The sequence below is a fragment of the Athene cunicularia genome, assembly GCF_003259725.1.
Source record: "Athene cunicularia isolate RWA chromosome 3 unlocalized genomic scaffold, athCun1 chr3_part1, whole genome shotgun sequence".
Taxonomy (NCBI): domain Eukaryota; kingdom Metazoa; phylum Chordata; class Aves; order Strigiformes; family Strigidae; genus Athene; species Athene cunicularia.
This window is the reverse complement of record NW_020799097.1, coordinates 43655849-43681465: the sequence shown is the minus strand read 5'-3', so window position 1 is coordinate 43681465 and position 25617 is coordinate 43655849. Positions and strand designations below refer to the sequence as shown.

The 25617-nt window shown below is 37.4% G+C and overlaps 1 protein-coding gene across 4 annotated transcripts in view; it reads right to left on the bottom strand.

Moving 5' to 3' along the window:
- The window catches only part of KLHL32 (kelch like family member 32), a 125642-nt gene that overhangs the window by 18609 nt on the left and 81416 nt on the right, over nt 1–25617 (bottom strand). For 3 of the 4 annotated variants that reach the window (XR_003397966.1, XM_026844360.1, XM_026844359.1), the window contains one exon: nt 20844–21059. The exons of the other annotated variant lie outside the window; for it this stretch is intronic. Coding sequence is in view for 2 of the 3 variants with exons in the window: in XM_026844360.1 (XP_026700161.1) it covers nt 20844–21059 (216 nt within the window). In the remaining variant the exon portion in view is untranslated. The remainder of the gene's footprint in view (nt 1–20843; nt 21060–25617) is intronic. 4 annotated transcript variants of the gene reach the window in all.

Here is a 25617-nt window from a genome sequence, read left to right as displayed (position 1 = left end):
CCTATGCAGGATTTCTAAACCCTTCAAGCCATTGTTCCATTTTCCACTATTTCAGAACTCAGGAGCCACCAGGACAACCCTGGAAATTGATCCATCCATACAGGATGAAAAGCAGTTTGCTACCCTCCTTTTCTCCCCCACCTCTGATGCAGTACAATATGTGCGTTGCGGTTTCCTCTTCTCTGAATGAAAAAGTCTCTCAATCCATCTTGGGTCACATTTTCTAAACCTCTGTTGCTTGGCACACAGTTCTGTCTTACTGAAAGGAAACACCCCTCTTTCTTAATGTTTGCTGCTGAGAACTGCATATAAATCTTCATCTTAAGGCTGTAGTAGTAGCAAATAGATTGGAAGGATCTCTTTGACTGTAACAATCTATGCCATTCTTGCTTGTGCATCACTACCCAAGACTATCAGTGCAGTATGATACTGCTGATTCATGTTTAAGCTCATGATGCATACTATTCCCACCTCTTTTTTTTTTTTTCTGCAGAACTTCTGCAAAGCGTTATGCTTTCTCTGTCGTTACTGAACTCTACTATTTACTTCAGGACATTGGTCCAAATCTGTCAAGATCATTCTCAATCCTAGTTATATTTTTGAAAGTGCTTGAAAGAGCATTCCACCTTCTGATTCTCTGAAAACATAAAACCCACATTATGCTTTCACCCAAGTCATTAACAAAGACATTGACTAATTCTGAATGAGGATAGACTCTTCTACTTGATACTTCATTTCATCCTGACAAAGAACTTGTGGAGCAGGAGTTTCTAACTAGCTGTGTGATAACAACAGTTTCAGCTAAAGCTTACTGCCCTGTACTGCTCATGGGAATGCCACATGAAGAAGCTGAAACAAAAGGTTTCTGTTACTCATAACTTTCATATACACATGGTATAACAAATTTATTGCTGCTTCCATAATCTGTCAGAGGGGGAAGATGACAAAACAAAACCGTCTTCTTAAGATTAATTTGAAACACTTTCTCCACTGTGCTATTCAACCTGTGAAACAAAGAATCAATTGCAACAGTAGTTCAAAGTATTTTCAAAATGTGCATTAGCTATCTATGTATTTAGACTTGTTAGTAAAAAAGGTGTTAATTAAATTGAAAGTATTTATGGACTTGAAATCATTGAGCATTTACATTCACATGTTCTAAATCCATCAAATCCATGTGTCAGGTGTCTTCTACTGAGTAGTTTTAGGCAACTCCATGTCTTACGCCATGTGAATCAAAAGTCTTCAGAGGCCTCAGAGTCTTCAGAGGCACTTAGCTCTCATTATTGACTAGACACTTGAAAGTGAAGTGCAATTCAGGCTATCTTCATCATGATGAAGACACCAACTGATTTCATACCAAGTGAATGATGTGTGTGTTGCTGTATTAAAAGAATTTACAAAAACTGAGTTCTTATCTGTCATCACTTGCATCCAACTGATTGCTTATAGCTTGTGCCTTCACTCACATCTAAAATGACATCGTGGAGGTATCACCTGTGCTATAACGACAGCCATTACAGACTTTTAAGACATTCACTAATGTATACCACGTCTTGGTAACCACAAGGCTTTTAAAGGAAGTTTAACATTAATGCCTGTTAATATCTTAGAACTTCACCTCTCCTCTTACTTTATAGTCCTCCCTCCCCCAATAAATACTATATAAGCACACAAGCAACATCCATTCATACCTGTCAAAGACACAGTATCTGCATTCATTTCTGCATATGGATGTGTGACGAGCTGCAGCAGAAGGGATGGACATCTCCATTAGAATACAATTTCTCTGCTGCATGAAGTTTGGCAAAAGCAACTTGGTTCACACTGAGTTTGGTCTGTACTGAGAATATTTCTGGAGTTCTAGAAAATGTTTCACTGAAACCAATAATGCTTAATGTTTCTCTAAAATCACAGAATTTCTAAACTCCCACAGGGATGGTGCAAAGTGATATAAAGATTCTGTTGTCATTCATAGGAAATGTAGAATCTATTGCCAATCTCGAACCAAAACTTTCTCCATTCTTTCCTAGATTATTTCATCCCCATTTATCTGTCCTGCATCTTTATTTATGAAAACTTATGAACCTTTCCAAATTAAATTTATGGCAACCTCCTTGGGATCCTCTAAATGCTTCACCTAAAGGCATCTTTGGGCTACACTACTTCCACCTTTCCCTTCTGACAAGTAACTGCAACAGGGAGAGTAAGGTGAATTCCAGACTATCTTTTGTGTAGGTGGCTACTGGCTCTTACCAGGCTCCATGTCTGAGGTCAGTTTGCAGTGGAGTGCTACATTTTATCATATTAATTTAGAAAGCAGGGCTAAGAACCCTGCACATCACTGTATCACCTGGATGGTCTGTAGGCATGTACTAATCAGCAGAAAAGCTCTACAGGGTCTTAGGGAGGCAACTGAGGTCTGGGAATCAAGATCTGTTTAGAAGTTCCTGTCCACATCAACTCATGCTACTGTTTGAACACAATTTAGCTACAGTATCCTGTGACCCACACCTAATCTGTGGCACTCCAAGGCAGAGAAAAGGCCGTAAGAGCTAAAAGCCATAATGTTTTTATCTCCTTCTCTTGCTATTGATAACAAGGACTGTTACTCGATTTTAAATGCCATAAATTAATTTTGGGACACTCCTTAAAAATAACTGCTCGGAACTGAAGCCACAAATGTTGGTATTTATATGTATATTCATAAAATACAAGACCAACTCTTAAGCTGCGACACAACGCTATGGAACAGGTCATATGGTTTTAGGGGCACTCACAAAATGAGCCTTAGACTTCTACATTTGCTATGCAGCACACACTGTTATGGTGCTCTCTAGCAGAACATGGTGTCTCTCACTATAGATGCATGGAAGAAAATTGAGTTATCTGGGTGGGTGAAGAGATGTTCTAGTCACTGGATGGTCTGGCACCCATTGGAAGGCTGGATTAGTTCAAAGAAGGAAAATTAAATTCCCAAACAAGTTTTTTTGCTTGTAGTAGAAATAGTCACTGATGGACTGTAATACAGTTCTAAATATCCTTCAGTGGAAAGAAGGCAAATATAACTCTCATGAACATATGGCAGAAGCACAAACTTCCATGTAACATATCAGTTACAAAATCTGTATAACTATCAATACAAGTTCTACCACCTTTACTCATTTTTTGTTTAACCCTGATTTAGAAACCTGGTGCCTACATAGAAACTCCCAAATTCACCTCATCTATATACTAATTATAGCACCTCTTTTTTAGTCTTTCTGGCAGTAGCGATTAGCAACTACAATCAGTATTAGCAAAATAAACTCAAAGCCATTATACACTTCATGACACTGCAAGGAAAGACATTAAGGCTTCTCTAAGGAGATAGCAATAGCACTTGAAATTACAACTGTGTTTAAAACGCAAACAAGCAAGAAAAAAAAAAAAAGAGACCATCCACAATTTTGAGGTTTAAAATATTTGTATCACCGCTAAATAATTTACAAAAATAAGGAAAGACTCCTACGCCTAGTGCCATATAGGCAAATTCTATTTAAACTGTTAGAAGCTTCTTTTCTATTAATTTTAATGTAGGAGTGTGTGAGAAAAGGAAGCTACAGCCTAGTGCCTATATCAACTTTAATAAATAATATATTTTGCCATATTCATCTTCTAAACTAAGTAAATGACAAAAGTAGGCCCTCAGAAGGACAGGATTTTCAAACCAGATTAATTCTCTTATTCTAAAGCCTTAACCCAAAGGATTTCTCGTCTCCAAGGTTATATTACTTGATTTAACAATCGAGTACATTCTCAAAACAGCAGAAAACAGATGGAAAAATATATTGTGGCACAGTTGGAGCATACATCTAAGCACACCTGCATGTTGGATTGTGATTTCATTGCATTTCCAACAGCTGCTTCTGCTTCCAGCATGGTGCTTTGACAGACCAATTCACACAGCCTCAGAGTGCGGTCCTTCCCTCCCTGCTGTTAAAGCTGAATTAAGAGTTTCACTCCTGTTGAAGATAACCCTGCAATAAATAGTTACCTGGTCTTTTGGGCTGCCAGCTATCCCAGGAAGCAAGAAAGGCCGGCATGCCCGTGCCTTGTCCCTTCAGCATCCCCCTGCAATCCTCACGTCACTCTGCTGGGAAACGTGCCAGACCTTCACTTGACATCACAGCAAGTTTTCCAACCAGAAAAGCCAACCTCCTTTATGAGTGCAAAAAACTTGACATACTCATTAGAGCCAGGTTCACTTGGAAACTACTTTAAGTCACAAAGTCAGTGTCAGGGAAAGTTTATGTTCACAGTGCTCTGAGAGAGAAAAAGCTGCTAGCCTGGGCTCTGTGAGAGGCAGAGGCCATACAAACTCCATTAAAGTCATCTTGGTCTGCTTTTAGTTGATGTATTCATGTTGTAGCCCCATGAACTGTAAAGGAATTATGCTAGTTTATACCATCTAAGGTCTCTAATAACTGAGATGAAGCCAAAATGTGACAGTAGAAGAAAAAAAAAATAGGGCTTTGGAGGCCTTTTTTAGCAACAACAAATGAAAGGGAACATTAAATTTTATAAGGTTTCATAACAATGAATTCACACTGTCTCATTATAACAAATTGAAATCTTAAATATAACAACATAGTGAACATTCTCATTTTAGGAGAAAGGGCAATTTTAAATATGGAAACAAAAGTAGAGAGAAGTATTTTCCTGCAAATATAGTCAATACAAATTATTTGATTTCTGCATGACATACTGATGATGATATATACCAGGGAAAGAGAAAGAGCCACAAATCTCGCTCTTCAACAGAAATCTAACCTGAGCAATCCTTCTGTTGCTTAACATAAGCAAAAATTTTCTGCCAGGAAAAAAATCAAATTAGGAGTTTGTATCATTAGCATATTGGACAGTGCTATAGATCTGCTTCTATTAATTGATAAGCCAAAAAGAGTCACGAAAGCAACACAGATATGGCAGCAATCACTTTAAGGCACTGAGGGAACTTCAAAAAGCAAAACTTGGACTTTATGAGTTCAGTGTTTGAGAACACTGGAAATATTTATTTTGGCCCTGAACTTGGAGACAATTTGACATTTTATCTAACTCGGCAAGCCTCAGGTGTTCCAGACTGGAACCTCTTGCCTCAAAACTACTGTCTGTCTCAGTTGGCTATTGTCAGCACCATCCTGGCTCTTCAAATCTCAAGTCCAGGAGCAGAATCTATGGATAAACCAGGACATATAGTAAGGCTCTGAAACAAAGTCCACTGAAGGCTAAGGAGGAACTTCCACCTTTTTTTAAATGAACGGGGATTTCCAAAGGGCCTTGAATATGGATCCCTGAAGGGTCTCAGTCCTCCTCTCTCTCTCCAGAGACTACAAAGAACAAAGCCCAGAGGGTTTAGGAAATTCATTTAAGCATTTTATTTAAGTAAGGTGAACTAAATTGGTCTGTATCACCATTTAAGAATAAAAACATATGGGTGAAGAATTGCTGCTGGGAAAACAAAACACACACAATTTTTTCAAAGCCATGAGTTACATGTGAATATTTTTAGAAGTTAGTAAGTAACCATGCAGCAACAGCCTCCAGACTCTTTTTGCAATTCTATCAATCAGGTATTACCTCACAGTTGTGGGCAGCATAGTAAATGAGTGGCTCAAGACTAGATGTAGAAGAGCCTTAAAGATAGAAATCTTTTTCTTCTTTATATTTTGAATTAAAAATGTGCATAAAAATAAGACTGTAATGAGCTGCATGTAGAACAATCAAAATTATGAGATATTTGCATTTCTTTTGCACCTTGAGCCAAACAACTACAAAATTATGCATAGGATTCTCTCAATCTGAACACAGTAAATATTAATAATCTCTGAATCAGCAATGAAATGCCTTTTGCCCCTGAACCCTGAAGAGAGACTTTCCAACTCGAAAAGTTGTAGTACAGTGACTGAAGCCATATTTACAAGGCACCAATCTGAGGCATATGCGTGTAGTCTGTGAAAATAAAGCTGTGCCACCCCCCCCTTTACACACAAACATTTTAAAATTACCTGTTTGTCAGTTTTACAAATGTGTGTCTATGCAAGCAGTCCCCTGTGTGGCGCTGCGTTAACAAGCAGGCATGCTTTCATTTGCACATTCTGATTTTACAATCAGAATTAAAACATTTGCTCTGTTCGGGGCGAGTTGATAAACAGCGATTTTAAAATTTCCCCCTTTTTTTTTTTTTTTAATGTGCAAAATGAAAGAAAAATGTTCCTCTAGATGTATTATGCCTTTGGGCTCCATTTGAGGGAAGGGAAAAAAGACAGAGAAAGCTACTGTGAAGGTCACAGAGTGAAAGAACTTCCTCAGGGCACAGAATAAATTAAATCCCAAGGAAAAAATAAAATGTGATTTCCAGAGTGTGAGGCACAAACTCAAAATGACAATGATTGACAGCCAAACTATATCCGTGCAATATCGAAGACTGCACGTTCTCATTTACCTCAGTGTAGCCAGCAAGCGCCCATTAAACATCCGTCTGATGCCCAAATTAACCTTCTTGGCAAACTGAAAGAGGCACAAACTATCATAATCAACCTTTCATTATCACAGCAGCCTCTAGTTAAAGGGTCAGAATAATTGTGCCATCAGAGCCCTGATTGTTTTCAATCAACAGACGACTGGAGTGACAGCTCAGTGATGGAGTAGTTTGATGAAACCGCACCAGGCCTAATCAGAGCAGATGAAAGGAAGGCATGATTGGTGCAAATGAACAGTCGTGCCTCTCTTTTTCATTTACAATCTGAAATTACTCTTAAATTTACAGGGGTTTTTGTCCCTTATGAGTACCTCTGAAAGAATGTTTGACTTATTATGAGTTCTGACAGTGCAGAGTTATAAAACACAGGTAGGGTTTTCAGCCCAGGCTTTAAGTGGGTATTCAGCATAATTTTAACAAATTCACTCTTGAAAAGCACAAAATGACTAAAGACATCCAATGACCTAACCTTTCAGTGCTGTTTGATTAGCAGAACAATTTATCACAGCTCACTTTCTTCATGATAAGAGAAGATTAAAAAAATGGGCAAGGATCTCTTGCAAATGTTTTCTCTTAGCCAATATATTTATTGCATTATTGCTCTCCTGTTCTCTCTCACACACAGACAAGAAAAAAAAATTAAAGAACACTGCATTAATAACCCTCTTCCTCTTAGAATGAATAATGGAATCCAAGCAATGAATTGTTTGGAGATGAAAGCAGAGACCAATTATCATGCCACTGACAGCATCAATATTTAGTTTTCTAGTGGGTTGGGTTTTTCATTCCACATTCTAAAGGATGGGAAATTAATCGATCCCACTAGGTGTTTCTTACCATACTCATTGGCACAGAATCAGAGTGCTTCACAAATGAATTGGGGGGGTGGGGGTGGGGAATAAAAATTGGGGGCTGCTTAGGCAAAATTTGGAAAGAATGGAAGATTCAAGTTTCCTGCACCTCCTCTGCTACAGTTCACTTCCCCTCCCAGCCTCACCTAGCTCCAGCCACATGGCTTTCCATACAGTGCTGTAAGACAGGTGTGGTAAATCAAAAAAACCTCTTTGTAGAAGAAAGCAAGTATTTTAAGTGATGAGTGGCAAATCTTTTTTTCTGTGATCTTGGTCATCATCAGATGTTCTCTAAGTCTGTCAAGCATCACAAAATGCATACAAATGTTCAGGTCAGCATACCAAACTAAAAAAGCAGTTTACATGCAAAGATTAATATTTGCCTGAAGGGGGATGCAATAAAGAAGATTGATCCAAACACCAAAGTCTTAAGAAATGTTGTTTCCTGGACCTTTTCCTCACACTATAGAGTGGAAGTTTTAATTCCTTAGAAGTTTGGAACTCTAAGCAGAACATTCATCTAAGTGGAAAAAACACAGATGCCCTCAGCTGAAGAAGCTGTGAGCAGACTTGCACATTGTTGATGACACAGATGCCATTTTCACTTGTTTCTGGTTAATTTATCCACTGTTGGACCAGGCTCTCTGGTGCTTTTTCTTTGTACAATGAGGAAAGTTTTACTATTCTTAAATAGCATGAAGGCTCCAACCCAACCCAATTAAGGAAGATCTATTAGCAACAAGTCCTAGATAAAAGAAGCATGACAAATGATGGCCAGTCTGCCAGTGATTTGGCAAGTACTTTCCCCAGTGCTTCCACTCACTTGATAGCTGAGTTTCACCTTTCCTCCTGTGTCAAATATTAACACACCCAACCTTTTCCAAGTATAAACTGAAAGTTTACAATATACATATGGATCAGTGAACCTTTGGAAATGACCCCAACATTCATAACGCACCAGTGAAGAAGGAAAGTAATTGTTTGGGAAGCTTCCACCATGTGCTTTGTTGAATGGAGCAGGCAGAAGGCTAAGAAGAAAACATGCTTCTCTCTACACACATAGCAAAGACTCACATTCACATTTTCCCACCACATATTCAAAGATAGTATCATTGTATTTGTCCCCAACTCCTACCCAGCCATCCCCACACTAGTACTAGACCCCTGCTTCATCAGTGACACTGGCTTTGTGTACAAGGCGTCCCCTGAAGTGCATTCTAAAACTGGCATCTGAGAGCACAGCTGGAAGGAAAGACAAAACATGCATCCTTCCAGACCCTACTGTAATCACTGCCATCCAGTCACAGACCCACAGCTTCACAGACAGACAAGGTCTGGAGAACTGAGGAATCAAATAGTCGGCTCAGGCAACTGAGAGGGAGGCTGAATATAAATGAGTTATGACTTCAGTAAATACATGGCCCAAAAGGAAGATTAGAGAACCACAAGGTTCATTAGATCTGGAGAGTGAAAGCACTTGTTAGTGTATGTCCCCCTGACCTCTTATCAGTCTCTGCAAAAGTTGCTGTGGATTTGTCCAGAGTACTATTTTAGCTCTTGGTCTGCTAAATAAGAAGTACTATATCTCTTGGTTGGAATTTTGCTAGTTTGGGATCTATGTGATGTCAAGACGACAACCTACCACTTCCAGAACACCTGCCCTGCAGTCTGTAAGCCACTTCCCAAGAGGCAGAAATTTGATTTTGATCTTTCAGCACCGAATAACATGCACCAAGCAGATTTGTTGGCCAAAGTCTGTCTAGCAGCACGAATGATACATTTCATGATAACATACTGTGATTAAAGTAGAGGTACATAATGCAGCTGTATTAATAGCAAACATTTATCAAAATTAATAGCATTAAAGTGAATCACAATGTATTAAAACTACTTCTTAATTTTTCTCAAGTGCTGATAAGATCTATCTTCTTAAAGCATTTAAGCTGTAAAGCATCAATCAGCAGTTGTCTGATTTCCTCATAGGGCTGCTAGACAAAAATATTGTCCTGCACAGTCTTCAACAAGTACAAGGGGGGTACATAATCTATGTGTCTGGCAGATTTCTTAGTCATAATTAAACAGCTCCATTAGTAGCAAATTTAGCAGCTGTATTTCTGTCTCAGAATTTTTTAATAAATGTTTCCTCACACCTTTGTGAGGAAAAGAGGAATTCTTCATCCCAAAGACAAGCTCTCCACCAATCAAATACAGTCCCTTGCATTCTCAGTCCTGTGCTTTACTGCTAGCTTCCTTCCTCCAAGGTGCAACATGATGATACTGAACTTCCCAAAAGGGACATTATTTTATCAAAAAGGTTGTAAGAGAAACAGTGTTAGTTTCATTTTTTATGTGTGTTTCCTATCAAACACACAGAAAAAAATGTCAGTTTTATAATAACAGTTAGGAATAGAATGCACACATAGAATTTTCAAAATTGCATTCACTTCTTTTATACACTTTATCCAATGTATTTATTTTACCACTTCTTATATTTACTGGAAATGAGACTTGACAGAAGCGTATCTAGAAGACACTGACTAACCTCAATAAAAATATTTCAGCTTTTTAGATTTGTAATAAAATAACTATAATCAAAAATCAGCTTTACAAAAGGCTAGCTGAACTACCTTAATAGATAACATTATATATGGTAATGAATCATATTATATTAAAGCAAAGAGTTACTATAATGGAAAACCTAAACTTTTTATCTACTCAAGCTCAAAGTGAAGGTAGGGACAGAAGGTAAACTCTCAGCTGTTGTAAATTATCACAGCTCATGGAAGTTTGCCATTTTACACCTTCTGGGGAATCTGAACTTCAAAATTATATAGCACTTTCCTTCCAAGTATCTCAAAGCAATTTATAAGCAGTAAAACTCCAGCTTCTCAGAGAAGTGTACATTTCAACCATTTTCCCAACATGGGAACTAAGAGAGAGAAAAATTAAGTGATAAGACAGAAGACAGCAATACTAGAGCTGACACCCAATCAAAATCTTCTGTCCCCTCAAACTGCCCACACTGAGCCTCTACTCCACTACCAAAATTCTGTGGAGATTTTTGTGCTCCATGCCACAGAATGAAGTCTGATAAGATGTAGGTATCTGAAACTGAGGACAAAACGGATTTCTAAATATCATCTGACATAAGCATTTGAGATTTTTGCATCTGAAAAGTACATCTCCATGCAGTCAATAAAACATTGCATTTTTTCTTAACGTTCTTGGAGCAGCAAAGGCAAAATTATCCTGTAGTGTGCTTCAAGAGAAGTGCTTTCCTGTGCGATTAAATCCTCAAACCACGGAGTAGTTTCGTTTACGGTCATTTGGAGCTTCTCTACAAAGGCAGACTTAAAAATGTGCTTCTTGCACCTAACTCATTCTTCTGCTATGAAGGAAGGAATAAGCAAGGCCCAATGCAACCCCTAGCCATGACATTCTGTATGTACAATTGTGTGTTTAAAAAGCTGTATGAGCTACTGTGTAATCCCTATGAAAACAGCCTTTACAGCTACTCCCCTACCGACAACCATGCTATTTCCCCCGTGCACTGCAATGACTATCACACCTGGAAGTGCACACAAGTAAAATAAATGAGCTGGAATTGATCACACTGGAAGGACTGACTTACTCCTGCAATCAAAGTGAATTTTGTTTTAACCAGATCATCAGAAGGAGCATCAAGTGTGACAATCTAACCAGATCAAAGCAATAAAACCAAACCCAAAATACAGCATCCGGAGACAGAACCTTGCTTTTTCGTTTCAAACATGTCCATGTTTGACATGTTTGAAACAACCATAGACAGTTAGGAAAGACAAGCAAGCCCCTCCATCATAAAGATTCCCAAAATGTAGCTTCACAGATTCCTAAAACTTGTGGACCCTAATAGATCTGCCTCTTACTAATAACTGGATCAATAGCAAGAAGCTCTGAGGTAACAACTTCCTGCCATCCACTTTCTAACACAGCAAAAAATGCTCAAGTTTGGACCTTCCATCATTTATTGTGATGGTAAACCCAACATTGCTGCGTGCTTTATCTCTGATAAATTCTTCTGAATTTGCAGTGAACAGAAGCTTATCTCTTCAGAAACACAGCTGTCTAACTAGGGCTCTTAACTGTGATTTGATTACAGTTTAAGGAGATCAAAGTTTACCAGAGCATTTCTCTTTTCTCAAACAGGGTGAGGACAGAGCGCATGGGAGGTGGAAGAAGAGGACTTTCCTCCATTCCCCCGAATCTGCAGCCATCATTTCAAAATCTAGGAATTACTCACTTTTAGAGGAAACGTAAAATGAGGGTGACATTAAATGCACTGAAACTTTACACAGCCACATTTAGCATTAAAATAAGTTGTCAGTACATAATTATAAGTGGAAATTACAGTCTTTCACCATCTGATATATATTGTTTTTATTGCTATTCCCCTCTTGTTATTTTCCCCCCAGAAATACATTTTAGAAGCATAGTGGTTCTCTATGGAGACAGGAATCTACAAGCTTTCATCAGTAAAAATTGTTATACAATGAAATAGGCACAAAATCGACAAAATTCTATAAAAATGCAATTCAGCTCTGAAAATTAGTCTAAATGGTTCTTGAATGTAGAAAAAATCCTATTCATTTCTAACTTATTGTTAGGGTATAATTTTCTACGGATTTAATAGGCAAATCCAACAAATCATATAAAAATGTATAATTTTCTATAATAATCTTGACAACAGCTATACAGGAATTGTATGTCATTAATATCTTAGGTCACACACAAAAACATACATCAGAATACTTACACTCCTTAGTTGGTTTTTATATATGTATGCTCTCAACATGCCATGTTACTACAAAATCACTAAGGTCAGTTTTTTCCAAGTGAAATCACCAGGTGTTTGGGTTTTTTTGGTTTTTGGGGTTTTGTTTTGTTTTGTTTTAAATGAGTGACATTACCAGCACCTTCACAAGTTTATTTCTGTTTTGTTCTGCTTTACTATTTTAATGAACCTCTGACAAGGACAGTGTCAGCTTACCCTCCTGGGTGTCAGACAAAAGCTGCCTGAGTGTCCCCTGCTCTCTCCCAGCCACTTTACTCCCACAGTTAACAAACATTAGCCACTGAAGTCCATGTTATGCACTAGTAAACCTGATTCTTCAACTCTGAAGTGCTGCTGGAACCTCATTTTAACATGGATAGACCCAGTAATACAAACTGTGGGAACATTTAGGCCTTTTCTTGTCAGCAGACAATTTACTTCTGCTTTCTCAAATCCCATGAAGAATGTGCTTCCGAGCATGGCACAACAACAAAGTTACGTAACTATTTTAGGAGTTGGTATTTCTTTTGACCGATTTTTCACAAAGGGGTAGTTTTTCCCCATTGCTTTTTTTAAATACAAAGAGAACAAGCAAGTACACTACCTGAAGCTCACTCAGCTTTTTTTGAGAAAAGAACAGTTTCCCTTTAATCAAATCACATCTTCCTAATGATGTCAATTTTATAGACTTTGATTTAATCCCCACTCGATGGCCTTCAGATTAATGCAGGACTCATTTTTAAGTGATGAGTTGATTTTTCAAAATCCACTATTGTCCTAACAATATACGTCCTTTAAAAGAGTGACTTAAACACTTAGAGCCACATTTGTAAATGCATTTAAAATCCCAAACATATCTCATGAAATGGCTATGTCAGAGCTTCCCTACTACAAGATTAAAACTAACATAAATTTATTATTTAAACTATATCACAAATGAAACAAACTGAAACAACTGCAACTGCTAAAAGGTGAACCTCATAAAATTCAGACCTATATGATTTCACATGAACTGGCTCCACCCTAAAGGAGCAGTTTGAAAGCTTTTCAGCACAGATTCTCACTTCAGAGACTGTGATCTTTCCATCTGTCATTACTATCCCACATAGACCTCTAGCTTGGAAGTCACTTCACAGCGAGGCTTCTTAAGATCTTTTTGACAAATGTATTTTTTGTAATTTCTCCCATTTCTCCCTGGCAGAAGGGAATCCAAGGTGATCAAAGGAGTATAAGGACCCCTTTGCCGTAAGGCAACAAAACTCCCGGCTCTGCAGCTCACTCGCACATTCGGAAGCTGCCAAGGGTCTCCCTGTTGGAATAAGCAAGGACGTGCTGAAGTGCTACTACTTTTCTATCTCCTTGCCTCCTCATCCTCCTGGAACCACTAAGTGTCCTGGTCCTGGGGCAGGGACTGATAGAAAGGGACAACAGCTAGTCAGATCTCAGCAATTAATGCAGAACTCACCCACTTAAATAGCAGGTCTAGATATATGAGTCCAAATTTACTTCATCTAACTTCACACATTTAGTTTAGGTACTTAACCCCAAAACTGGATTCTATCTATCTTAACATATTGATGACAATTTGTATGATTTTAGACAACCTAGAATTCAATTTTCTTTCTCCATCTTCTTTGGCTCCATAGATACGAACAGAAGTAATGCTTCTACCAGGTCCCAAAGGAAAACTTGGTGAAATATGAAGCTGGGAATTCTCAAAAGAGCTGCTCATTTTCTACTATCCTCCACAAACTTAAATCCATGAGAAACAGTGTTAAACAGCTTTACCAGGACTTTGAAAGAGCTGAGATTATTAACATTGGTATCCCTGAATGGAAGACATTAACTAAGACAGTAACGACAGACTGTCTCATTTAATCATTCATGGTATCTGTGGGTCTTAGAGTTTTATTTATGTTGTTCTTTTCTTTACCTTAAAAATAAAACTAATGTATATTTCCAACCACACCTGGCTTTCACAACAGCCCGAGAAATTTTATTTTATGTAACCATATACCTGTGTATTGATGCAATTATACTTCAATTAATCTCCCATAGATTAGTGCCACAATCAGCATAACAGTCAACACAAGCCCCACTGTAACAGACTAATTCAAATGCAGAATGCAGTATCACAGAAGTGGTCATGCTGTGTGCACACCTTGGTGTCCTTTTTTGGCTTTCTAAATCAAAACCCATATCCATTTCTTAGCTGCAGAAGTGACCTAAATTCCAGAGCTATGGGCACAGCAGCCTTCCTCAATATTGGTGTGATGCTCTGTGAGTTCTGAAGTTAATCTAGGATAAATAAGGTGAGGTAATACTATTGTAGGACACTGAGGCAAAAGTAATGCTCTACAGTAAATATCTATTGCTCACAGCAATAGTAGCAACATAATCAAGTTTTCTGATTGGAACTGACATGTATCAAAAAGATAATTAGAAGAACACACAGTTGCTACTAACATAAACCTAGTTTTAATATAGAAAAACCCTTTCTATACTGCTATACTTGATAAATAACCATAACAAGATGAGCTAACATTCAAGAAATAACAGGCAGAAACTTTTAAAAGTTTAGAACAAAAGCATATATAGAGTTCACAAAACTTTACCGTAAAGGACAAGATTAAGAGCCCATTAGGTTCAAGCTTAGGCAGACAAAGGGGGAAGGTGTTTCATAAAGTGCAGGGACAGTGGCCAACAGGGGCAGCATTCATTTTCACTGTAAGCCAAAATGCCATTACTATTATAAATGATGCAGAAAGTATATCAGGAAAAATGTGCGTGACCTGAGCACATCAGCAGAGTGTGAGATTCAGCTGCCCACATCCACTGCCTCAATCCACAGTAGCCTGCATGAGCCCTGTCTAGCCCGCAGTTCCACTGGACCCTCATCTTCCTGCAGATCCTGTGCCACAACTGACGGCTTGGCCTATATATAATGGATAACCTACTGAAAATGCTGCACGTGCCTATGTTTATAAAAATGAATCCCATGCAAATAGTCTGGAGAGCCTGTAAAGAATATTATTATTGCACACAGGCAATTCAGATTAAATACGTGTGATTATGAGTATTAGTTTTAGGACAAGGAAACCTACATCCTACCATAGGTTACGTTTTCACACTATTTTTATTTGAGGGTAACAGTAATCTTGCTTGCAGCTAGTCATGATACACAGTGCATTCACCATAGGTCCAGCACAGTGGACACTGAGATTCAAGGATGGCTCTTTGGCACTTTATGTAGACTACTCATGAAAAAGGTACTGAAAAATGGGTGAACACACAGCAAATCCCGCATGGGAAATATGTTAATTTTCCCATATAGCCTCACCAATTTACCTTGGCCTTGATATGCATGAAACTCGTTTTTTCTCTCCTATGCCTCTCTTGATGAGAGGCTGACAGACACATTTTAGTGCGGTGGCTTTCTACTTAGGGTAAATACTCACTAGGGACAAGCATTAGACCACCAGACATGATTTCACTTATTGCCCAAGAGAGCACTTAAGCTTATTTCTTGAACAGTGAAAGGCTAATATACTGTTTAAACACAACGTTGATTACCAAGATGCTTTCCTTTGTTTACTATTTCATGTCATTACTTGTTTTTCAGTAAAACATAAGTTCACATTTAGCAAGGCACTTAGTCCACATTTCATCAAAACATATATATCTATATACACACTCCTGAGAAACATGAATTTTGCTCTCTCCATATTAAAAATTGTTCTGTAGAATCAAAAGATTGACAGAAGAAAAAAAAATAAAGTACTGCACTGATGGAATGGCAAGCTCATACTAGAACATGACAACCCACTTTAGAAACTGCTGTTCTGCATAGGAAAATGTGGGCATCACTGGAGATGTATGGAAGGTGTCTATGGCCCTGTCTTCAGCAGAGAACTGATCCATCATAACAGCCTGCTATAATGAATACTCTGCAAAATTTCCTACAGTGCTGAACTCTGGGGGGTTTCTGCTGGAGAATACTTCTGGCCCTCCAAAAATTCCACCAGGAGAATCAAAATGGAGCTCAAGTATAAGAAAAAGACAGTTGAAAAGAGGGCTCTTTACTCTCCCTTTGAAGAGGGTAAACAGGACTGTAACAAGAAAATTAGGCTTATACATTTATTATTTTTATAAAATAGATGTGTAACAACTCATATTGACCTGTAACACTGCAGTATTCCTGACTTTTAATTTTTTATTGAGTCAAGCAAATAAACTTTTCTACTACAGAGACCAAAGACTGATTTTGCACATCACATCGACAGTAACAAAAGGAATAACTAGTGCTACATTTTCACATGTAGAACATCTATAAACACAAGTTCACAAGTTACACACATGGAAGTTAACAGGGCTGGAATGTCTTGGGAGCCTAGTCTTGGAAAAGACACAACATAACTGCACGCTTTCTAGCCGAATAAAATACTCATGCAGTTTTATCTACAATTTTTTTTTTCTAGATTGCTTGATCATCAGTTGATTACCAAGAAACTAAGGTGCATGGTAAAGTAAAAAAAAACCAAAAAAACAAACAAACAAACAAACAAAAAAACCACACTCCTAACCATAACTTCAGAAGATGTATTGACAAATACTAAAATTGACCTGATTTTATGTTAGTCATTTAAAAAATATATATCCTTTAACAAGCGACTTAACCAGTAGCAGAGAATGAAGTAACTAACTATACTGATCTCATGTTAAGATTTTTTGCCAAATGGACTCAGGAGTTCACCTTGGATGAAGTGCAGTACTTAATACAGTATCATTTGACCAGTGTACTGCTGGGAGACAGAATGATCCAGTAGATATTTCTATCTGTAACTATTAGTATTATCCTTGAAACAGAAACATATAAGCCTCATGACTCTGAAGTTTTTAATAATGAACATGATAAGGCATAACTATATTAAAACCAAGGCCAACATCCGTTTTTTTACTTAAATCTTTGGCTTGCATTCTACTTGCTAAGGTTCCAACAAGAAGCCCTCTACTGTTAGATTTCTCCAAGAACACATTCTGTCATACAGGGTTGGTTACCTTTTCAATTATCAAGGGAAAGAGTTCATCTGCTTTCTTAAAGTAGAGCCAATGAGCCTTTCTAGTAATGGCCAATTAAGAAAAGATTCACTTTTCACTTCATGATAAACTAGACATTTATGTCCTCATCATGACCATTTCCTGTGGAAAAAAAGCATGCTGCACAGCTCATGATGCAGAGGAAAAACACCAAAGAAATTGGTTTTTTCCTTCAACTTTTTCAGGATTCTTCCTTGGTTTTCTTAATTTTTAAATTTAATTCTTTCTTCCACGTCACTGCTTTAAGTTTACTCATGTTTTAATGCAGATAAAAATCAGAAATTTCATATATACAAAATAGTATTTTATAATCTCACATGCTAGTAAAATGTAAAAACTCAGTATGAAACCAAGTCCTATGACAACTAATAGTCATTTCTACTGGCTTAGCCTAGCTAAAAAAAACTTAATCATGGGGGCTAGTAAATCGCCCCTGTTTCACAGCCTATGAGTGTTTTCTGGTGGGCCTTCTTTTTGTTGTTTATTTAAGAAGTAGAACATTATATTCCTTGTCTATTGTCTCCACTAAGCCAAAAACACCTACCTCAAGACAAAGAGTTTCATAAGATTTTAAGAGGTAGAAAAATGAATGAACTACTTAGTTTTTCCACTTTACTCTGGTTTGGAAGTCACAGTTTTCTTTCTGAAGGAATCAACTGGAATTACTGTAGTACTCTACATTAATCCAAATCCTAATACACTAACATTCATATTACTGTTTAACCTTCTCAAACTTGTTTTTTTCAAGGTTACATCTCACCATACTCACTAAAACTGGGCAACTGTGAGTAGTCTAACAAAAATCCAAAACGTGCCAGATATGAGCTGCAGTCACTTCATTTTAAATCACATTCAAGCATCACTCTGTGTACACATTTTGATTCATTAAAATAACTGCCTTAATCTTTATGTGCATTAGGATCGAATCGCCCAGTGGACACTGGGAATTTAAACTAGTGAAAATAACTGTGCTCTGCAGACAGTGGCACCCTTTCCAAAGATTCTCTGAGGGAAGCTTTAATTTGTGCTTAGAGCTTCATGGGAACCCTGCTAGTAAAGGTGCCTCGAGGACACGCTGAATTGATATTGCCATAACACGCACGCATGTGTGTGAGCAGGAGGCCACACTAGTCACAGGTAAGACAGACAAATCAAATGGTAGCATCCCCCCCATCAGCTTTTCTATTATCTGCCCCACTTTGTGCCAATTTCCTCCAGCTTCCCCAACACCTCTTGCTTTGCTGTTCTTCCTTAAGACATGGGATGGGGATTTGTCAAAGTCAATGAGCACTTTATTACAGTGAGAGTGCTCAGTAATGAACAATTCAGCAATTTAATGAGATTCTGTAGATCTGTCTCCAGCCTGTCCATCAAGTTTCACTTCTATAAAGCACCCTGACACTAATCCTCTGGCATACCCAATCTTCACCCTGGGCTGAATATTAGATTCTTCCATGGTATATTGCATTACTACTATAACCTTAGCAAAAATGATGAACTTAACTACACTTGAGGCAATATAGCTGGTCTGATTTGATTTTCTTCTATTGGGTTGAGTGTGAGGGAATTACTTATTTACTAAGATAAAGCAAAAAAACAGTTTCTTATTGCCTTCTGAATGTCTAAATTGGTAAATATTTATGTGTGTCTTTTAATTTATTCTGGGGACCTGGAATATTTATAAATATATATTTATTCCTGGTTGTACAGACTGAATTAAAAAGACACATGCACGTTTTGCCTGCAGCAGAAAACTAGTTTAAAAAAATTCTTCGGAACGGGATTAGTAACCTTTAGAGAGGCAATTATGATAACACTTAAATGGGCAGTGTGGAGTTTGTTGTCACTCAGAAAGCAGCATATTACCTATAAGTATCTCTCCCCAGTATGACCCTGCAACAGAAACAGAAGCTTTGTCATATTTGCCTCGTGACTGGAGTGCATGCAATTAAGAAAATTATTTCTGAGTTCTTCCTGCAGGACAGGACAATGACACAAGATTTAAAAACTCCCACTTCCCAAACTTTGTTTCAGCAGGTTGCAGAGGGCATATGACTCTGGATACACTTGCTCATTAGTGAGCTGGCATTAAGTTATACTTGTAGGGCTTTCCGTAACAACTTTTCTAGCAAAAATATACCCAAGCACATAGCTAGGAGATTCACTGACCCTGCAGAAAGATGATGATAAAAGCCAATTGGGCGATCAGCTATGCTCTATATATGAACTTGGACATCAAAATGTCTTCTGAAAAAGGGAATATGGGCTAGGACTCCAGAGTATCGTGCCTAAAAAATCAAACCAAACCCACCACCATGGGTAGTGTGCTACAGGTTGTGTTGTAGAGACATCTGCCAGAGACTAGAACAGGAAAGAGTCTAACTTTATATTAGTTTTTGCAGAAAATATCATCTTTGTAAAATACTCCACAATCTAAAGCCTCAAAGTTTTGGAAACAAATATGACAGTTATTTGACTGACAGGTTAAGTTACACCTGCATACTGTCATTGTGGTTTGAAGAGCCTAACTAGATAATTTTTACAAATACTTTGTTCCCACATGACACTATCCATCCACAGAACACGAAATGCCCCACAGATGAACACACATTTTATACTTTGAGAAAACAATGGCATATAAAGGAAATTATTTGCTTAGAATAATCTAATAGATAAGTAGATAAATATCAGGGACTGAAATATATATCAGTCTTCTGACTCTCAGTCTTCTCTGTTGGACCAATATAACCCACTTCCTAAAAAGAAAGCACAGGTTTCTTTCAAGCAAGTTACATTCTACCTTGAAATACCCTGAAATATTTTCCTCTATAAAACATAACACAAAAAGGCAACTGAAAGAAGTGTTTGGGTAACCAACATGATTGAGATTTCCTCCCACTATATTGTGAACTGAAATTTTTACAGACATATGATGGGAATATTTCCAAGGATAGATTCTGGTTTAGTTTTTGTATTTCTCTTTAAAGGCTACAGGGCTTTTCCATATCAGGTTTCACACACATACACACTACTAAAGGTCACAACGTAATGCTTTTATCTTGTTAATATTCTATGGCTAGCAACCTGGCCCTCCTAGATCCAGCTTCTTTAAAGGAAATGATCACCACCTCCAGCTTCTTGCCACAAACCTTCCACTGAAGCCTCCACTCATCTCTGAGCAGAGCAGCCTGTGTGATGATTCTCTAATTTGCTTGTGGCTTGTGGCTAGACTTGTGGCACTAGCCTCACTTGAGGCAATGATAATTGAGTTGCATGAATCGGCCATTTCTTCCCACCAACAAAGTTGGATCTGGAAGAAAATCTCTGGCCATATCTGAGTAACACAAGCAGTAAGACAAATTTTTCATTCAAACAAACTAATTGCATTAACATAACACAACACAACACTTTTTGCATTTCATTTAAAAGTTTTCCTCAGTTGTTATTCACAGTTTTTGCTCAAGTGCTTATTCGCCCTTGAGATTGCTCCAGGGTTTCAAAACAACAGATTACTGCTATGGTTTACAGAGTATCACACATTCTGCTTGTTCACCAATCTCCTTACCTGCCAGATCTGTTCTTCACTGAGTGAAGTGAGTCTATCACTTTTAAAAACCTCTCGAAGAAGACAGTATGGTAGTGCCAGAACTTCTTCTGGATGACTCTTCAATAGCTCAGAGAGATGTTTTACTAAGAAGTCAACCACTGCATTCTCCAACAAAGTGAGGTTGAAGAGGTCCGCAAGCTTATACAGGTCCAAGTAATTAAAACTATTTAATTCCTAAATGGGTGAAGCAAAAAAAAAGTACATCTCAGAAGAAAAAAAAAAAAACAAAACAAAACACAAAACAGAGAACAAAAACCCCCACAGGTCTCAGATAATGAAAAAAGATTGTTTGTTTGGAGCTGTGTAGAAGGAACGCAATATAACTTGAAATTAATTACACAGCCTCATTCAAAATGTATGTGTAAATGTTACCAGTGCATATGCAAATATATATGATAAGTATTAATTTATATTGCAACTGCTAAGGTTATATATGCATAAAGCATCTGTAAAAATATTGATTAATACATAATATAATAAACCAGTACAATTTACACTGTGTGACAAGAGCTTGCAGGAGTTAACAAGTGGATTAAAAAAATGTATTTGTTAACTACAGTGGTTTGTTACAAAGCAATTGTTTATTCATTATTTACTGTTTTGATTGAGCTAGAGCACCTGTGTGGTACAACTTTCAGTTCTACGAAACCTCACAAAATACAAGATGCTAAGCTACATTTTATTACACATAAATTTATCCTCAATGAACAGATAGACCCTTTTTTTCCAACCACTGACATCAACCTATAGTGGATGTTGGCCTCCTTTTCTTTCCTTCCCTCTTTCTAGCAGTAGAAAATCTGCAGAGACAAAAGCTACAGGAACTCAGGGCAGCAAGTTTTTTCCATCCTGGTAACCGATAATCTGTATTTATGGGGTAAGGTTTTCAGCTTGGCATCCCTTGTAAATTAGTGTCTCGACAGTTAATTACTGCTATTCTAGACCATGCTGCACCCTTTCAGAGGACAGGCCAAGAATTCATCCGTATTAGAGAAAAACACCCAGGACGTCTGGGAAACAGCAGCATGTTTACCCGTTTTCTCTGTTCTTGCTGTATGCTCACACCTCTCTTCCTCTCCCCTCCGCAATCCCGGTTTTCATCTTCCAATTTACCGCATTGCTCCCTATCAGCTGCCTTCTCCTTGACCAGCTCCATGTGTGAAAATGACAAGAAGTCTTGTCAGTTTCACTTTGCTGGTTAGTTAACATAGGGACTAGAGCAGGAAAGAGAAACAGACTAAATTAAGTCAATTTCACTTTCACTGCTCTGCTGGATGGAATGGCAGCACCAAATGAAACTGACAAGAAATCTTGTAAATGTCAAATGAGCTGCACGGCTGGCAGATAGAGCAGAGCAACAGGGAAGATGGGAAAGTGCGAAGAGGGGTTTTTTTGGAATGTTTTATGGACTACATCTTGAACGTGTGAATTGGGTGGCTGTCCCAATGACTGTGGAGCTGTTTATGCATATGCAATGGAGAGTGGAGAAAGAATTTTTTTCACCTGCTTAGAGGAGTCAGTACTGGAGGAAAGTGAAGCAAATTCCTGTGGAGGCTCCTGCTTGCTATATAATCTCCCCGTCTGAACGATGCACCTTCCCTGGCAGCGTTACGCATTAGAGATAAACCCTATTCATTATCTACTTAAACTGCTGCATAGGAGTTTCACATTGTTTTCTTGGAAGAACAAAGAAAAGTTCTTTACATTGTCAGAACAAGCACTAACAGCCATCATCCCAAAAGCCACATTTATTCTAGTGTCAGTTCCTGTTCACACTAACATAGAGGAGGGTAAGGATAAATCCTCCCCAATTGCAGAAAGAAAGAGAAAGGAATGAATTTTACATGAGAAGTATCTGGTCTGTGTGCTTGCTCAGTGATTTAGTATCTGCAGATCACAGATGGTACCTCACACCACCACTTCTGTGATGGCCATGCAATGGTGGTAACAACACATAGGAGTATAATCAAAGTAAACATCACAGCATTTGACAAGCAACAACCATGGTTTATTGTCCCCTAGTTTGGAAGACTCTTTTTCAAAGAGCTCCCGGATTGAATGAATGCCAAACATCCAGAAAGAAATTTAGAAGAGCTCAGTATATATTTATTGAGCTCCCTTGTAGTCAAGAGCTGTATCTGGGGAGGATTAAAATAAACAAATAAATAATCAAGCATTGTGATCTGAGGATCAACACCCCAACTAAAATACAGTCCTGATCAAACCCCACTAAGTGTCAATGGAGAAGGACAGGTGGCTTTCGGTGGACTTCAGAAGAGGACAATACTGAAGATAACACAGTAAAGTCTTTCCCCATTAGAAAGAAGCAGTAATATGACACACAAATGCAGTTTTCCCCTGAAAAATCTTCAGTGAAATCTGAAACACATTGGTAAGACTTCATTTTTGGTTTGGCTATATTTGATGATCACCCAAACTTCCCTATCCCCTCAAATCAACACCAATTGGAAGTCTTTTAATGAAAGCTGTCATAGAGTTGAAGAGGCCAAATATACTTATGGATGGATAAACTCTCAGGAGTCATTTATACATAATATTATTTATTTTTATTTATATGTGTTTGCTTATTTCAGATTCTTATTTATCTGTCTATTTATTTATTATAGGGATTCATTGGTTTACTTATCTTCATTGGTAAGCTTCAGAGGAGTTTTGATGCTTCACCTAACGTAATGTGTTAGTGACCTGCTGGACTTACGATTTACTGCTAGATGAATACTGCAAATATATTTTGTAAAACTGGTAATCAGAAACATTTGTTTCTGGTTTTGAAAGGTTAGAATTGATGTTCAGGTTTGTATTTCACAGCCAAAGCAGAAAGTAGTGCACGAGCTTTTAAAAATCAAAATTATCAGGCTGTTATACCAATATACAAATTAAAATTATACAGTACTATACATTGCAATCTCTGTGATGATACTAGAAAGCAAAAACATCACACTGAGACTGCAAGACATATATCACAGATCAGGTAACCTGGCTCTTCATATGTGGTAAGACTTTCTGAAACATCAAACTAAAATGAAGCATGTAAGGTTTTTACAGAAAAAAAAACACACAACTTACCTTCTAGCTTTAAAAAAATTCAACAGGAAGTAACAAAGCAATCACTGTCAACTCAGTCTGATTTGCAGAGATTTTCAAACTATACTCTTAATTGAATTAAAAACTTTGTTAAAATATGAAATAGGTTACTATTAAATTAATTTAGTTGTGGTCATGAATAAGAGTTCTGTCAGTCTCTGTTTTCCACAAATTTATTATTCTGTATTAAAAAAGCTGCCTAAATATTTAAGTCACATGCTGTACTGTATTGCAGTATTTAAGTTGCATTCCAGCATTGTATTGCAGCATACGTTCTTTAAAAACATGCAATAGGAAACAGGGTTATGTAAATTATTGAAACTTTTAATCTTGTTTTTATAAACTTTTAAATATATGCCACTTATCTTTTTTGAACCGAAGGATGAAATATGAACACAAGCAGAACTGTCACTAAGAGCTGAAGAGAATTAGGGAAAGGTAGCGATCCTATCTCTTCTAATATGATGTATGTTACACTGCTGAAACACATTCAGACTAAGAAAATACGTATAAGATTATATATACACAGATCTTACAACTAACAGTTGAAAGAGTACTAAAATCTCTCAGTAAACTCAAAGCAATTTAATAAATTGGCCAAATTATTTATCAGTGTCTACTCCTAAATAAGAAACTATCTTTGATCCTATGCATGCTACTTACTATACATCCCCCCCACTTCCCCTCTCTCTGAAGAGAATCCATTGTTATACACTACTGGTCTTCTGATTCAGTAGTATCAACCTTCAGATGCCAAACCAATTTAACAATGAGCTGACATTTAAAACCCTCATAAAAGAAAATCAGTTTTCCGAACAAACATAATCTGAAAGATGACAATAATAAATATTCAAAATAAATGATGTGACATTGTCCATATTTTAATACAGAGGTACATTTTAATATAGAAATATGATAAATTGTCGAACAGGAAAAATAGATATAAACATTGTATTTAAATTACTTCCAAATCCATCTTTATTCGTTTCTACTTTAAAGAATAATTGCCTTGCACAAGCCCCAGAAAAGGATGTAACAGATTGATAAATTAGAGTTAATCATAACCAAATACACAGCAGACTACAATATACCTCTATTCCTCTGCTCTGTGTTATAAATAGCAGAAAAAGCACAAGGAGAACTAAGGGGAAAGAATGCATTTCTTTATGACCTTATTTGAAAGATAAACTCCTTGGGGAAATACAATTTATTCAGATTATCAAGACCCTGCTGTGCAAATCTACAGTCTGGGAGCACACTACAGAGATCAAACAATATTTACTTTATTCTGTTGGGTATAAAAGCTTTTAATGAATGCATAATTAAGACAGAAAAAGTATATACAGCTTTAGAATTCCACTGCCAAGCCAAGCCATTAATATCCAAAGTATCATACCCAGTTGTAACTCCACCTGCTTCCTATTTAGACTACAACACTGTTATAAATCAAGGTATTAAATGACTAGCCCTGCTGCTATAACAGAGAAGAGTTGCATGGTGACACTATTTCCCCTGTTCCTAAAACGGTTTCAGCAAAAAAAAAAAAAAAAAAAAAAAAAAAAAAGGAAAGTGTGAGGTCTCTGGGACAGGGACATGTTTACTCAAAATCCTTAAGCAGCACACAGCA